This window comes from Geotrypetes seraphini, chromosome 2 (assembly GCF_902459505.1).
Source record: "Geotrypetes seraphini chromosome 2, aGeoSer1.1, whole genome shotgun sequence".
Taxonomy (NCBI): Eukaryota; Metazoa; Chordata; class Amphibia; order Gymnophiona; family Dermophiidae; genus Geotrypetes; species Geotrypetes seraphini.
Window position 1 is genome coordinate 444,170,342 of NC_047085.1, and position 13,767 is coordinate 444,184,108.

At 40.8% G+C, this 13,767-nt stretch overlaps 1 protein-coding gene across 1 annotated transcript in view; it reads right to left on the reverse strand.

Annotated features, from left to right (window-relative positions):
* The window catches only part of MPP7 (membrane palmitoylated protein 7), a 348,547-nt gene that overhangs the window by 32,534 nt on the left and 302,246 nt on the right, over positions 1-13,767 (reverse strand). The window contains exons 13-14 of the mRNA XM_033931438.1: positions 11,224-11,317; positions 5,142-5,250 (exon numbers count right to left, since the gene is read on the reverse strand). Of these exons, the coding sequence (XP_033787329.1) occupies positions 5,142-5,250; positions 11,224-11,317 (203 nt within the window). The remainder of the gene's footprint in view (positions 1-5,141; positions 5,251-11,223; positions 11,318-13,767) is intronic.

The window sequence follows — 13,767 nt, forward strand, 5'->3', positions numbered from 1 at the left end:
ACATGGGTTGTAATGTAGTGCGGGGTGGGGTTAGGGGGTCGCCGTGGCCAGGAGGGTTTGGGCTCCCTTCTGGCCCAACTACCAAAGGTACGGGGAAGGGGGGTGGGGGGGTCGTGGGGGTCGCCAGGGGGATCGCGGGTCGGCTGGGGGGCGGTCGGAGGTTCTTGGGGGGGAGGGGGGTTTGCGTCGAGGGCAGGAGGGCCTGGGATCCCTCCTGCCCGTAATGTAGTGCGGGGTGGGGTTAGGGGGTCGCCGTGGCCAGGAGGATTTGGGCTCCCTCCTGGCCCGATATTGTTGGGGAGTCGGCGGTCCTTCGGGGGGGGGGGGGAGGGATGTATCGGACGTCGGGGGGGGGGGCATCAGGCTTTCAGGATGGGGACAGACCTTCAAGGGGGGACAGTGCACGGAAGTCAGGGGGGGTGAACGGAGAGTCGGGACAGCGCACGGAAAGTCAGGGTGGGCGAAAGGAGCGTCGGGCAGCATGCGCGGTATACCCGTGAGGGCGGTATATCAAAGTTTTTGTGCAAATCATCGTGATTTCTGCGCGCTATATTCGTGTGCGCGTTTTATACGGGTGCGTGTTATTTGCGTGAAAATACGGTAAATTTCTTAATGCATCAATTCATGAAACCATTTTGTCCTAACCGACTGGCCTTTCTGATCCAAAAAGTTTCGACTGCTGAGGACCAGTCGCTTTTCATCCTCGCCGACTATTCCTGCCTAGCAACTGCCGCGTGCATGTTAAGAACCCCACTAAAAATATATATCTACCCCTCAAAAAATCCAAAATATATCTAAACTTTAAATATATGTAAACTTTCATGTACATAAGCATTAGAAATCTTTTTTAATTTTTTGGGAATCCACATAGTGAGCGTGGGAGTGAATCTCGGATCTGTAATGCGCATGGCGAAAAAATCGCAGATTAACACCGTGCTCTCCTTGTGCATTGTACATTTCATATATCAGTGCCAAATTTTTTTTTAAATCAAAAATAACTTTTAAGGGTCAGCTATCCCTCCCCCCTTCCTTCCAGCTAGATTGTCGCGTGCATCTGACGTCACAGGGTCACCTTTGGTTGCTTCGTGCTTCACGGCAGAAAGAGCCGCACAGCCTCCTGGGATTCGTAGGCTGCATATAATAGCGCTTGATCCCAGTGCATTCAACTGCTGTTAACTGTTGTGCCTTCTAGCAACTTAACAGTTCTTTTCCTGAGTTATTAAGCTGTTTGGAAGCGTGCAATAAACTTTGAGATCGATCCATAAAAATAGGACAAATTTAAAGAATTCCACAGCTCACTCACAAACCTCCAATGCTATTTCTCCTTAAACCTCTCCAACAAATTTTTCAAAAAACTACAGTCACAGCTTATACAGCTTGCAACACACTTAAGAAAGAGAGAAGTTGGTAAAAACTACAGTTCTTATATTGCATTTTTTATGACAACAATGCTTTGCGGTAGGCGCATTCAGAGCCCACCAATGACGTCCGTGATTAAACCCCAAACCATTTCTACGCAGTGAAGTCCTAAAGAGCTAGTGCATGCGTTATGTGCTTCAAAACCAACAAGGATATAGTGCGCACGTGCGATCGATGTTACAGCAAGACGTGTGCGCGAATGGGGACGTGTTTATGATTTGATCATTTGCATGGACAAGCTTTACTGAATCAATCGACCAGAATGACTTGGAAACGGATAGGATACGAATCGGATAGATTTGTGGACTTTAGTGAATCTAGGCCAAAGAATTCCTTGGTATGAAAATACAGGTATTTCCAGATATGTGTAAAGACACCCAGAACCAAAGACACCAATTTCTACTTGTAAAACCTGGGACTCCTTTTACGAAGGTGCATTAGGGCGGAATAGCGCGCGCTAGCTGCTACCGCCTCCTCGAGCAGGTGGTAGTTTTTCAGCTAGCATGCGCTATAGCACACACTAATCCAGTGCGTGCGCTAAAAACGCTAGCGCACCATTGTAAAAGGAGCCCCTGGTGTAATTTCAATTGGGGGGGGGGGCTTTCTTTCTTCGTTTTCCGTGTAAGTGTATTATTAAATATGGTGTAAATATATATATATATATTCTTTGATCCAGCACACCTAACCAACTTTCTTAACCTTGAAGCGACTTGACTAAGAGGGAACAATAGTGATTTAATTTGACTCCTTGTTTAACGATTAGTTACTCTTATTTCTTCTACTTTTGGTTTATGTATTAATATTTATCACTCAATGAAAATCTTGGATCATGTTTTGTGAACTAGAGATTGTTATGGTTTGTATACCATCTTACCATCTTAGTAAATTTCCAGACTACTTCTTATATATCTCCAATTGACTTAATACCTCATATGTAATACTGTAAACTGTAATAATGGAATCCGCCTTGAACCGCAAGGTAATGGCGGAATAGAAATCACTAATGTAATGTAATGTAATATACAAGTTGAATGCTCCTTGTCTATTTTTTTTTATTTTATGTAATCTTTTTTGTAAAAGGTGTTTAAATGCTTGTTAAAATTAAGTAAAATTGATAAATAAATAATAATAATAATAAATATTTTTAAGACCTTTGGTGAAAAGGATTTTTTTTTCCCAAATTAAGTGATCCAAAGGTTAAAAGATCTGTTATCCGAAGACAATTTTAGAATGTATTAACTCTTTGTTTTTGACTATATCAAAGTAAAAACCTTTACAATTAGCACAGAATGTGACAGCCCAACATATGTCTTATATTTTCAAGATCTGATCATGTTTCTCCTGTATTACACAAAAACGCCCCAAAAGGAAAAAAATGAATGCTTAAAAGACACAGTAATATGGACTGGGTATGACCTAGGACGTTACAGGAAATGCGGTTCCCTGGCCTCCACACCAAATAACATAATACAACCTTAAGTTAAATTTTTGAAATGAGGAGCACCCTCAGCGTGGGTTTGAAAGCTCTTAAGAGCAGCTCAATGGAGCAACTCTGATGCTTAAAAAAGCAGAGCCGGCAAACACTGAGCAGAAAATACTACTTCCGCCAGCCGCACACCATCATCATGCTCCTGTGTGCTTTAGTAAGTGCTAATATAGAGCAAACAGTGTGAAATAAATAAATGGATGTCAGTGAAAGGGCATGGAATCAGCTGTCTTGTAATGTCCTGAATGCCTGAGCCCACTGACCCATAGACAAACAATGTAAATCTTAATCACTTGTCCCTCCAGGTACTTAGCTGAATGTAAAGTGCTGCAGTTAAATAGTACTGAAGGAAGCCAAAGTTTTTTTAAAGTCAAGACAAACATTAAAGTGCAGTCCTGTTTCAACACTGCTCAACCCAGCAGGGTTTCATGGTCGTAGCCCCTTCCTCAGGAACCGAGCAGGAAAAACACAGCTGTAGGTCAGAGTGATTCTGGGCAGGCAAAATGTAAATTGGCAGCTTATTTGGTGGTAACAGGTTTGCATGAAAATATTGTCATAATTAGGGTATAGGGTAAGTTTTATGCACATATGTACTGTTTTTGTGTCACACTTGTTGAAATCAGAGATGTTGCTTGAGGTTCTGTGATGGGGTAGAACCGCTATCAACCCAGGAGGCAGCCAGCACTAAGAAACCATATGCTAAGACTTGCTGGGTATAAACTCTTCCCAGCAGGCCTCATTTGCACTCTGTGGGAACCAAAGTACCAGAATACCCGAAATGATTGGTGACCAGAGGGTCCACAGGAACCAAGGAATCAGAATACCCAAATTGACCGGTGACCAGGTCCTCGGGGACCAAGGTACCGGAAGAACCTGAGTGACTGGTAGTGACTGGAAGACCCAAGTAACCGGTAGAGACTGGAAGTGCCTGAGTGACCGCTCAACAGGTTCACATTGTGCAGTAAGGGCATCCCAAATGTCAAGTGTGAGAAATGTGATGTCTACTTGTACTTTACCCCACAGTCCGTTTCCAGAACTTTCATCAATAATATTGAACTAGCTTATGTGGAGGCATAGATATGTATGTGTGGGGCATAGTTACACATTGTTGCCCTGAAGCAACACACCTAAAACAATCAAAATTTACAAAAATTAAAACATTTTAGGAAACAGTTATTTCTTGTTGCATTTTGAGTATATTTATAGATTCAGTTTTTTGTGTGTGTGCCAAACTATAAATTTGTGCAATATAGGGTTAATGTGAGCAAGTGCAAGTAATGCATATGGGAAAGAGGAACCTGAACTATAGCTATGTGATGTGGCGTTCCATGTTAGGAGTTACTGCCCAGGAAAAGGATTTAGGTATCATTGTTGAGGATACGTTGAGACCCTTAGTTCAATGTGTAGCGGCGACTAATAAAGCAAATAGAATGTTAGGAATTACCAGGAAAAGAATGGAAAACAAAGATGAAAATGTTATAATGTCCTTATACTGATCTATGATATGGCCATACCTCAAATTCTGTGTGCAATTCTGGTCATAGTATCTCAAAAAAGATATAGTGGAATTAGAAAAGGTGCAGAGGAGGGTGACAAAAATGGCTGGGGCTCTTCAGCTTGGAAAAGAGGCAGCTCAGGAGCGATATGAAAGAGGTCTATAAAATACTGAGTGGCGAAAGGGTAGATGTGAATTGCTTGTTTACTCTTTCCACAATGCAATGAAGCTATTAATAATAGATTTAAAACAAACCAGAAAAAAGAATTTCTTTACACAACATGTAATTAAACTCTAGAATTTGTTGCCAAAGAATGTGGTGAAATCAGTTAGCTTAGCAGGGCTTTAAAAAGGTTTCCATAATTTCCTAAAAGAGAAGTCCATATTGAGAAGGTTTGGGGAAATCCATTGCTTATTCCTAGGATAAGCAGCCTAAAATCTGTTTTACTACTTGGGACCTAGCTAGGTACTAGGAACGTGGGTTGGCCACTGTTGGAAACAGGATACTGGGCTTGATAGACCTTTGGTCTGTCCCAGTATGGCAGTTTGTTTTGGTTGAAAAACTATCTTGGAAAATTTTGATCATGCTGATGCAGTGTGAGAAGATTCAGAAGCTGAATGAGATGGTTTATCTATCTCTGTGACAGATATTTTTGGAGATAAAGAATGGGAAGATGGCATTATTCTCTTTGCCACCGACAGACCAACCTCTGATGAAGAAGTCAATTTTTGTTTACTTACATGAGGCTGCACATCCAGCAAACAAACTTTATTCTTTGCTAAGACAGAACGAACAGAGTCAAAGCTTGTACCATAATAATTATTCTTATAGTCACCATATTCAATAAACCTGTAGGAAACAAACAAAATATCAAAACAAACTAAAAATACTAAACATTTCATTTAGCAACATTCTAGGGTTCATCTGCAAACCTGTAACATGAAGTGTATTGCTTTATTTACTGCAGCTTCTAATAGTGGTAGCCTTTTCACTGATAAGTGATATTAATGTGCATCACAGGTTAATAAATTGATTCCATAATTTACAGGCAAATATATCTTTACATAAGATACAATTAGAATGTTTTATAAAAGGAATGTCCACAGAGAAAGGTAGGGGAGGGTCATTGGGGTGGGCAGACTAGATGGGCTGTGGTAGAGAATGACACGGTGAGAAAATTCATCACCGTTCCCGTCCCCACGGATAACCGCGGGAAACCATCTTCATGTCATTCTTTAAGGAGAGAGGGAAGAATCAGAGTATGAATGGCCACAACCACTGACCCAAAAGCTTTGCTTTGAAGAATGCTGGTGTAGAAGGACTGAGGTTGAAATAGACATTAGAAAATGACATGAGATTATTTCCCGCGGTTATCCGCGGGGACGGGAACGGTGATGAATTTTGTCACCGTGTCATTCTCTAGGCTGTGGCCCTTATCTGCCATCTATTTCTATGTTTCTAAAGCAGACCAACATTGCATTTTTGTTTTCATCCAGCAGTTTCCTCCTGTTCTTTTGGGATTATAGCTCAACAGAAACTCGGACTGTAAAAGGAAGCTCATGGTATTGAATTCATGTTACTTATAGATTACTTTCCCTAATTTATCGCCCTTCACAACTTTTAGTCTGTCACTGCAGTGACTATCCTTGGCAAAACTCCTTCTGAAACCTGAAATTAACATTGCATTCTCAGAAATCTTAATTACATTTTAAAATCAATATCACTTACATTCCATTCTCATTATTCACGTGTTCTCAATTTAGGATTTCGCTTATCCACAGTTGCCTACATTGTGACTGCTATTCGCCATTTAAGCTGTGTGTTGGCGAATTTGCTTTGTTTGCTTTCACTTTGCGGTTTTGGCATTTGCTTTTAGAGATGGCCACCAAGCATTAGGAGGGTGAATTACAAGCATCTGCATGTCATGTGTCTGAGTGACAAAATATGTGTTTTAGACACGCTTCTTTCTGCCATGTCTGTTTCTGCTGTCAGTCATTAGTTCAATGTGAAAGAATCCACAATCTGATCTATCTGGCAAAGAGAGGAAGATATTTGTTGGTCTGTTTGTGAAGCTGCACCGGAAAGTTCCAAATCTGTGGTTCATGATCAGTCAATGGAAAAGATGGAGAACCAACTAAATTTGTGGATAATGCAAATGGTAAATGAGAAAAAAAGCACAGTGGACAGCATTGTTGTCAGGATGAAAGCTACAGACATTTACAAACATATGACCCAGGGGCAGGAAAACGTGAAACCTCTTTCTGTGAGTTCAGGTTGGCTAGCATGTTTTAAAAATCAATATGAGCTAAAACATGTAAAACATTCCATGGAAGCAGGTTCAGCTGACAATGATGCTGCTGAGAAATTTTAAATATACAGTGGTACCTCGGTTTACGAGCGCACCGGTTTGCGAGTGTTTTGCAAGACGAGCAAAACATTCGCAAAATCGGCGCCTCGGAAACCGAGCGCGCCTCGATTTGCGAGCACCCTCCCATCTGCAATCCGGCACCACCCCGCCGATATCGGGCACCCCCCCGCCGCCATCAGGCACCCCCCCTCAGGTCACGGCGGGGGGGTGCCCGATGGCAGGGGGGTGCCCTATGGTGGTGGTGGGGGTGCCGGATCGCGGGGGGGGGAGGGTACCGGTTCACGGGGGGGGCCTTCGGGGGGAGTAATGCCGGTTCTCATGGGAGGGGAGCAGCGCTGCTGGCCTCGGGGGGGAGGGTGGGGGGAGGGAACATATCAAAGCGAGTTTCCATTATTTCCTATGGGGAAACTCGCTTTGATAAACGAGCATTTTGGATTACGAGCAAGCTCCTGGAACGGATTATGCTCGTAATCCAAGGTACCACTGTACTTGCTAAGTGTAACTGAAGAAAAGGGGTATGTGGATGAAACTAGCTTGAAACAAGCCTGGGAAATGGACTTATATAATGAAAATGATAGGAAAAGCCCTAGGATTCAAGGCATTTAAAGATTGCACCACCCTGCTACTGTGTGCCAATGCCAAGGGTGATTTCAAATGCAAGCCTCTTATATGGTCTGCAAAACCCAAAATCCCTGCGCACTTAAAGGAAAGAACCTGAAGAGCGTGCCAGCCCACTGGCAATGGCACTGCAAAATTTGGATGACATCTGTGTTATTCTGGAATTGGTTCAACAACTGAATGTTATCTCCACCATAAACACCTTGCATTCAAGGTGGTGCTGATTTTGGATAATGGCAAGAGCTGGAAAATGCACACCCTGACGTTGAAGTTCTCTTCATGCCTCCAAGCACAATATCCCTTGTCCAATCCTTGATCAGGGAACAATAAAGGCTTTCAAGATGATGCTGACCAGGAAACCACCATATTTGATTGCTGGAAGACAGTGACAATATGCAATCTAATAGACTATGTTGGCATAGCCTGGGTTGGCATCACACAGGCTACTCTGCACAATTGCTGGGGAAAAAAAATTGGATATCAAAAAAGGTTTATCAGGAAAAGTGTTTAATAATGAAGGAAAAAGAATCTCAGAAATCCACCCAAAAGGTCATTACAATCTCAAAATGGCTCAATCGTAGATGGGGGGAAATTTCATTCATCGATCCTAAAAAAATCTTCAAAATTAATTAAATTGCAACCTCTGCTAGCAATTCTTCTTTGATCAATTTTTCTCTTGTAATTTAATTATCTTTTGTTTTTCTTTAATATTATTTTATAAAAATGGTATGTTCACCATACATTATGCAATAACCTCTTTCTTAATAAAAGACATTTAACAAAACACTTATCTCATTTAGAGCACATAAACATTTCTACTTAAATTGCCAATGTATTGGCTATTGCCATGTCAATTCAATTGTGCAGCATTCTGTGCCAAAATGTATCCACTTATCTTGTATCAAGCAAAACGATGCTTCTTCATGTGCTGCCAATACATAGCTTTTCTCACAACACTTCAGCTGTCATTCTATGTCGTAATTTATCCCACTGGACCTGAACATCGGGCTTTCTCAAAGTACAAAATCAGTCTACCATTGTATGTATGGCTTGTAAAGACCCAACTTCTTTTCAATCATTTTTACAAGACGTGCATACAATGGAATTCGTATTAGAGTTGATTTTATTTACTACATCTTCGCTCAGGTTTGATATATTATTTTATGTGTTTTAGTGTTTTTATTTTGTTATTAAGCATTTAAAGATGTAGTAGTATGCGTATTTTTTACTGTCAAGCTTTTGGTCTGGATAAAGTATGTCTATGTAAGATTTATACTGCATTTTTTATAGTTAGGTCACTTATATGTGTTCTGACTTTTGTTCTGATATTACAATAGTTGTATTTTTGTATTTTATTTTGCATTTTAGTGTATGGTTGACTCCTGAGGCATGCGTATTATATGCTGAAACACTGATCTGTGTCAGATCTATACCTTTGTGTACGGACTTAATAAATTTATACTTTTATATCCTTTTGGCTGCTTTTTATTGGAAAAAGGCCATTGCCACATCCCAGTCCTGCTTTGGCTCCTGTAAATTGTGTGGCAGCATTTGTGCGCTAGTGGGGCTAAGATCTGAGAGCCTATTTTACAAAGGCATGTGAAAGACAATTCTACTACTCAGCACCTAATGTTACGGGCAAAGTGCACATGAATGTTACAGAATAATAGCAATTATTGGCAGTTATGTGTGTAAGAACTAGGCAATATTCTATATAATGTATGCATCAAAGCAGCACCGTTGTCAGCTGTTCAAAAAACGGCCGCTGTTCGTGTGTCAGTTAAGCAATAACACCATTTATAGAATTGCAGCTTCATGAAAGATAGACGCCGGAAATGTAGGTCAAGATTTTCAAGGCCTACATATGTCTGGCGCCTACTTTTCACATGAATGGCAGCTATGGAGGTACTTTACAATGCCTGATGCCACTTCCTGCATTAGCTATGCCTACAGTGGTGTTAAGTGTCATAAATGTGCCTCTGTAGCTGTGATGCAGGTGCCGATAGGCATCTACGTTTTTTAAACGCTTTTACTCATTTTTAAACGGTGCTTTTTACTTAAGTTAGGTGCGTAACTTAAGGTGCCGTCTATAGAATATGGGCCTTAATGTTCGAGGGTACGTATATGTAAGTGGAGCATGGGAGAGTCACAGGCATGTCACCAAACAATCTCAGTTGTGCATGTTACATGGCCCATTTAAGTACACCAACTTACAACAACCTGTTGTAAATAAATACAACTAAAGTTTGCCATGCCAATGTGGCTTTGGACTAGCATACTTTAATTGCTTAGATATGCCCTGATGCCGTTACTGAATTGGCATTAAGCATGCTGCATTGTGGTGCCTACCTCTTAGTACCATGTTATAGAATTGCCCTCATAGGGCCTAATTCTGTATAGTGTGACCCGATTTGTGCATGCAACTTAACTGTTTAGCAAGCTATTCTGTGCCAGTAATTAAATAATAGAATTAAATTAGAATTTGTGTGCACAATTTTCTAAAAGTGGTGCGTGTGTAAATTCTAGTTGTGAAGTTCAAAATGAGGCATGACCAGGGGAGGAGAATGGGTAGATCGTGGACATTCCTGCAAGTTAGGCACACTATTATAGAATGCATTCGATCTGCGCACAACTTAGACACAAGTATTTAGGCCTGGGTATACCTACATGTTAGTCATGCATATAGGCGCTAAGAATGATTCTATAAACTGCATATAATTTCACAGACATTTTATAGAATCGTGCTAGGTGCCCTCCTTTTCAGCACCAATTTTTTAGGTATCTTTTTGTGACGGGGCCAGGGGTAAGCCTAGCGCTGGCAACTCAGCTCCTGCCCCAGACGCAAGTATTAGTGCTCTTTGGGAGGACCACTCTGGAATAAGCACAGCAGAGAAAAAGAAAGGGGGGGGGGGGAAACTTCCACCAATAATTGCCAGTTCCATGTTTTATTATCCAGTTCAATTGCACTGGCTCTAATGCAGCCACACCAGCTGATGATGCTTGGAAAAGATTTATCACAAACAAAAGTTCTCTTTTACAGCAAGTCCTTGGTTCAATTAGGAAAAAAAACACACACCAAAACATTTCCTTTTAAACAGGATTTCTTTCCCATAGTTCTGCTGCCATGCTTTGCACAGTTCTGGGCAGCATTCTGGTTTCAAAAACTTATATACAAGAGTCCCTGGGACCAGCCAGCCCTGGGCTTTAGCTCCACTCTTTTTTAGGCTTGGCACAATTATTGTATTGAGCCCTCTGTGTTTCTTCAGGAAGTTCTCCCCATCTGACTGCCTGAAGTATGAATATCTCACTGACCCTTCTTATTTCTGGGCAATGGGCTGGAAACCATCCATCCTTGTTTTAATGGTCTAAAATTCCCCTCCCAAAAGTTCCCACTATCAGGGAGTGCAATGTCAGGTCACTGAATCCACTCCAGGCTTTATTTCTCCTTCTAAGGTTAATTAGCATTATCCATCCCCCACTCACTATGCTTTGCTTGCATATAGGAATTCTGGTTTAATTTCTGCTATTAGGCAATCCTCACATTCCCACATCAAACTCTCATTCATTATACAGTCCCACATAAGGACAGAAATGTTTCTTTGAAAGTACTTTGGACCACTGTTACAGAACAAACTTTCATCTCCTTCCCCCACACAGTACCTTACTGACTCATGCTGATACACTATGGATATAAATTTTTCTACTGTTACATAAAGGGAATAGTAAAGGCAAATTTGGCAGATTATAAAGTATATATAGTATATTATGCATTTTTATGTATGCTGCATAATGTAAGCTTTTTGGCAGAGATGCTATTCCAGGTCATTCCAACTTACTTGTTATTGTGCACATCTGTCTCAAACAAATGTTTAGAAATGAAAATGTACTCAACACCATCACTTTCCTGGTTTCTTCTTGATCGAGTTGTATCTTGAATTTAGTTTAAAAAAAAGAAAAAAAGATTTGTAATAAGAAAAGTACAAGAGACCTATACTACATCTGATTTATATCTCATCTCTGTTTACATAAAAAAAAAGAGAAATCATCATATAAAATACAAATTTGTTCAACAATAAAATTTCATTATTAAAAAATAACAAAAAATAATATCATTAAAACAGAAAAAAAATCCATTTCTGAAGGAATGAAAGAAAAGACGAAGTTTTTTTAGTGCTTTCTTGAATTCATGAAGTTGTTACTTAGATAAGAAAGAAGAAATGGTACTTCACAAGGTCATGTCACAGTTACAAAACTAAGGAAGTCAATGAAATTAGTGGTGTATTTTTCATCAAGTCATTACAGTAATTTGCTTAGACACTGTTTCACTAGAAATAGCCTGTAAGTAAGTACCATATATACGCAAATATGTTGATCCAAATATGTCTAGACCTCCATTTTTTCCTCAAAAGGAGGAAAAATGGTTGACTCAAATATAAGACAGGGGCTTAATATTCAAGTGCCCTACTCTGCCAGGCTCTGCACCCAGTACCCCCTCCCCTACTTCCTCCCCTGACAGGCTCTGCACCCGGCTCCTCCCTGCCAGGCTCTGCACCCAATCCCCCATCACTCCCTGCCAGGCTCTGCACCCAGCCCCCCTCATTCCCTGCCAGGCTCTGCATCCTGTCCCCTCCTCCCTCACTGCCTTGTACCATCTCCCTCCTTCCCAATGCCTTGCAGGCCTCCATCAGGCCTGCCACAGGACCCAGTGGTCCAGCAGTGGGACGGAATACGAGGGATCCCCTATCTTCCAACCTGGACGAAGTTTTTTTAAAAAAACCCGTGCACCCCCCGACTCCTCAGCTGCCTCTCGGTGGGCGGAACAGGAGGAATCCCTTCTACCTCCTGTGCCTGCCGAAATTGACAACCACACCTACCTCCCACAACCAGCTGGTGCACGGAGCAGGAGCAATCTTCCTGCCCTCCTGCTCCGTTCGAGACTATTGGGTGATTGGTTGCTGCAAGTTCTCGACTCTTGCTGCAATTTTGTTTCTACTTCAGGCCTCATGTAAGCAGTCTAGGAAGTAATGTAAAAGGAAATAATAGATATGGGGCAGATAGAAGGGAGGAATGGGAGAGATGATGGATATAGGGGAAAGATAGAAGATCAAGGGAGATATCAATCATGGAGAAGGAGGAAAATCAGAGGAGGTGCTGGACATGAGGGAATGGAGGAGAGAAGCCTGATGTGGATGGAAGAGAAGGGAAAAGAGGAGAGATGTTTGACATAAGTACCTAAACATCTCCATACTGGGACAAACTGAAGGTCCAATCAAGCCCAGTATCTAATTTCAACAGTGACCTACCCAGGTCAGAAGTACTTGACAGAACCTCGTTGAATAAAATAGATGTTGTGTTGCTTATCAAAGGAATAAGTAGTAGATTTTCTCAAGTCCACTTTAAATGGTTTATGGACTTTTCTTTTAGGAACTTATTCAAACCTTTTTTAAATCATGAAATGCTAACTGCTTTTATTATATTCTCTGGCAACAAATCCTACAGCTTACCGTAATTAGATGTTGAGTGAAGAAATATTTTCTCCAATTTGTTTTAAATTATTATTTTGTAATACATTTTGTAATTTGTTTTATCCTGTTTTATTATGTTATTTTAATGTACTTTTGTTTGTTGTGACCCATTTTGAACTTGTGGAATTTAACAGTAATTTAATATACTATTTAGAAGCTTCACTGCATAGGACATCCTTGTACTTTTGGAAAGAGTAAACAAGCAATTCATGTCTACCCATTCCATTCTACTCATGATTTTAAAAATCTCTCATATCTTCCCCTTAGCCATCTTAAGAGCCCTAGTCTCTTTAGCCTTTCCTCAGAAGGAAGTTGAGGAGGAGAGATGCCTAACATGGATGGAAGGAAATGGAAGAGAGAAGAGAGGTTTTAGACACAGGTGTAGGAGAAATTAAAAGCTACAGAGTAAAGCAATAAAAAGAGGAAGCTCGATGACTAGAAGAAATTTGAGTGGATCACGAGTCAGAAAAATATATGTAAGAAAGCGGAGCACAAGAGATCAGACAGACAGACATACAGTAAAATGTAGGGGAGAAAGTGAAGAACTAAAGTTAGATGTACAGAAAACAAAAATGATGTGTGTCCAAAAAGCACGAGTTAACCCAGATTCAATTCAGTTCCTAGATAAGTCAATAAAGATTTCAGAAGTCGTCAAATATTTGGGTGTGTTGATGGATTCCAGATTGACATTTAGAGGCCATGTTCGGATGATGATACAAAACTTTTTTTTCAGACTGCGCCTTTTAAGCAAACTCAGACTGTATTTGTTGGACATCACATTTAAGATCATTTTACAATTTGTGGTGCTATCATATTTTGACTACTGCAATCTGGTACTTTTGGGCTTGCCTGCAA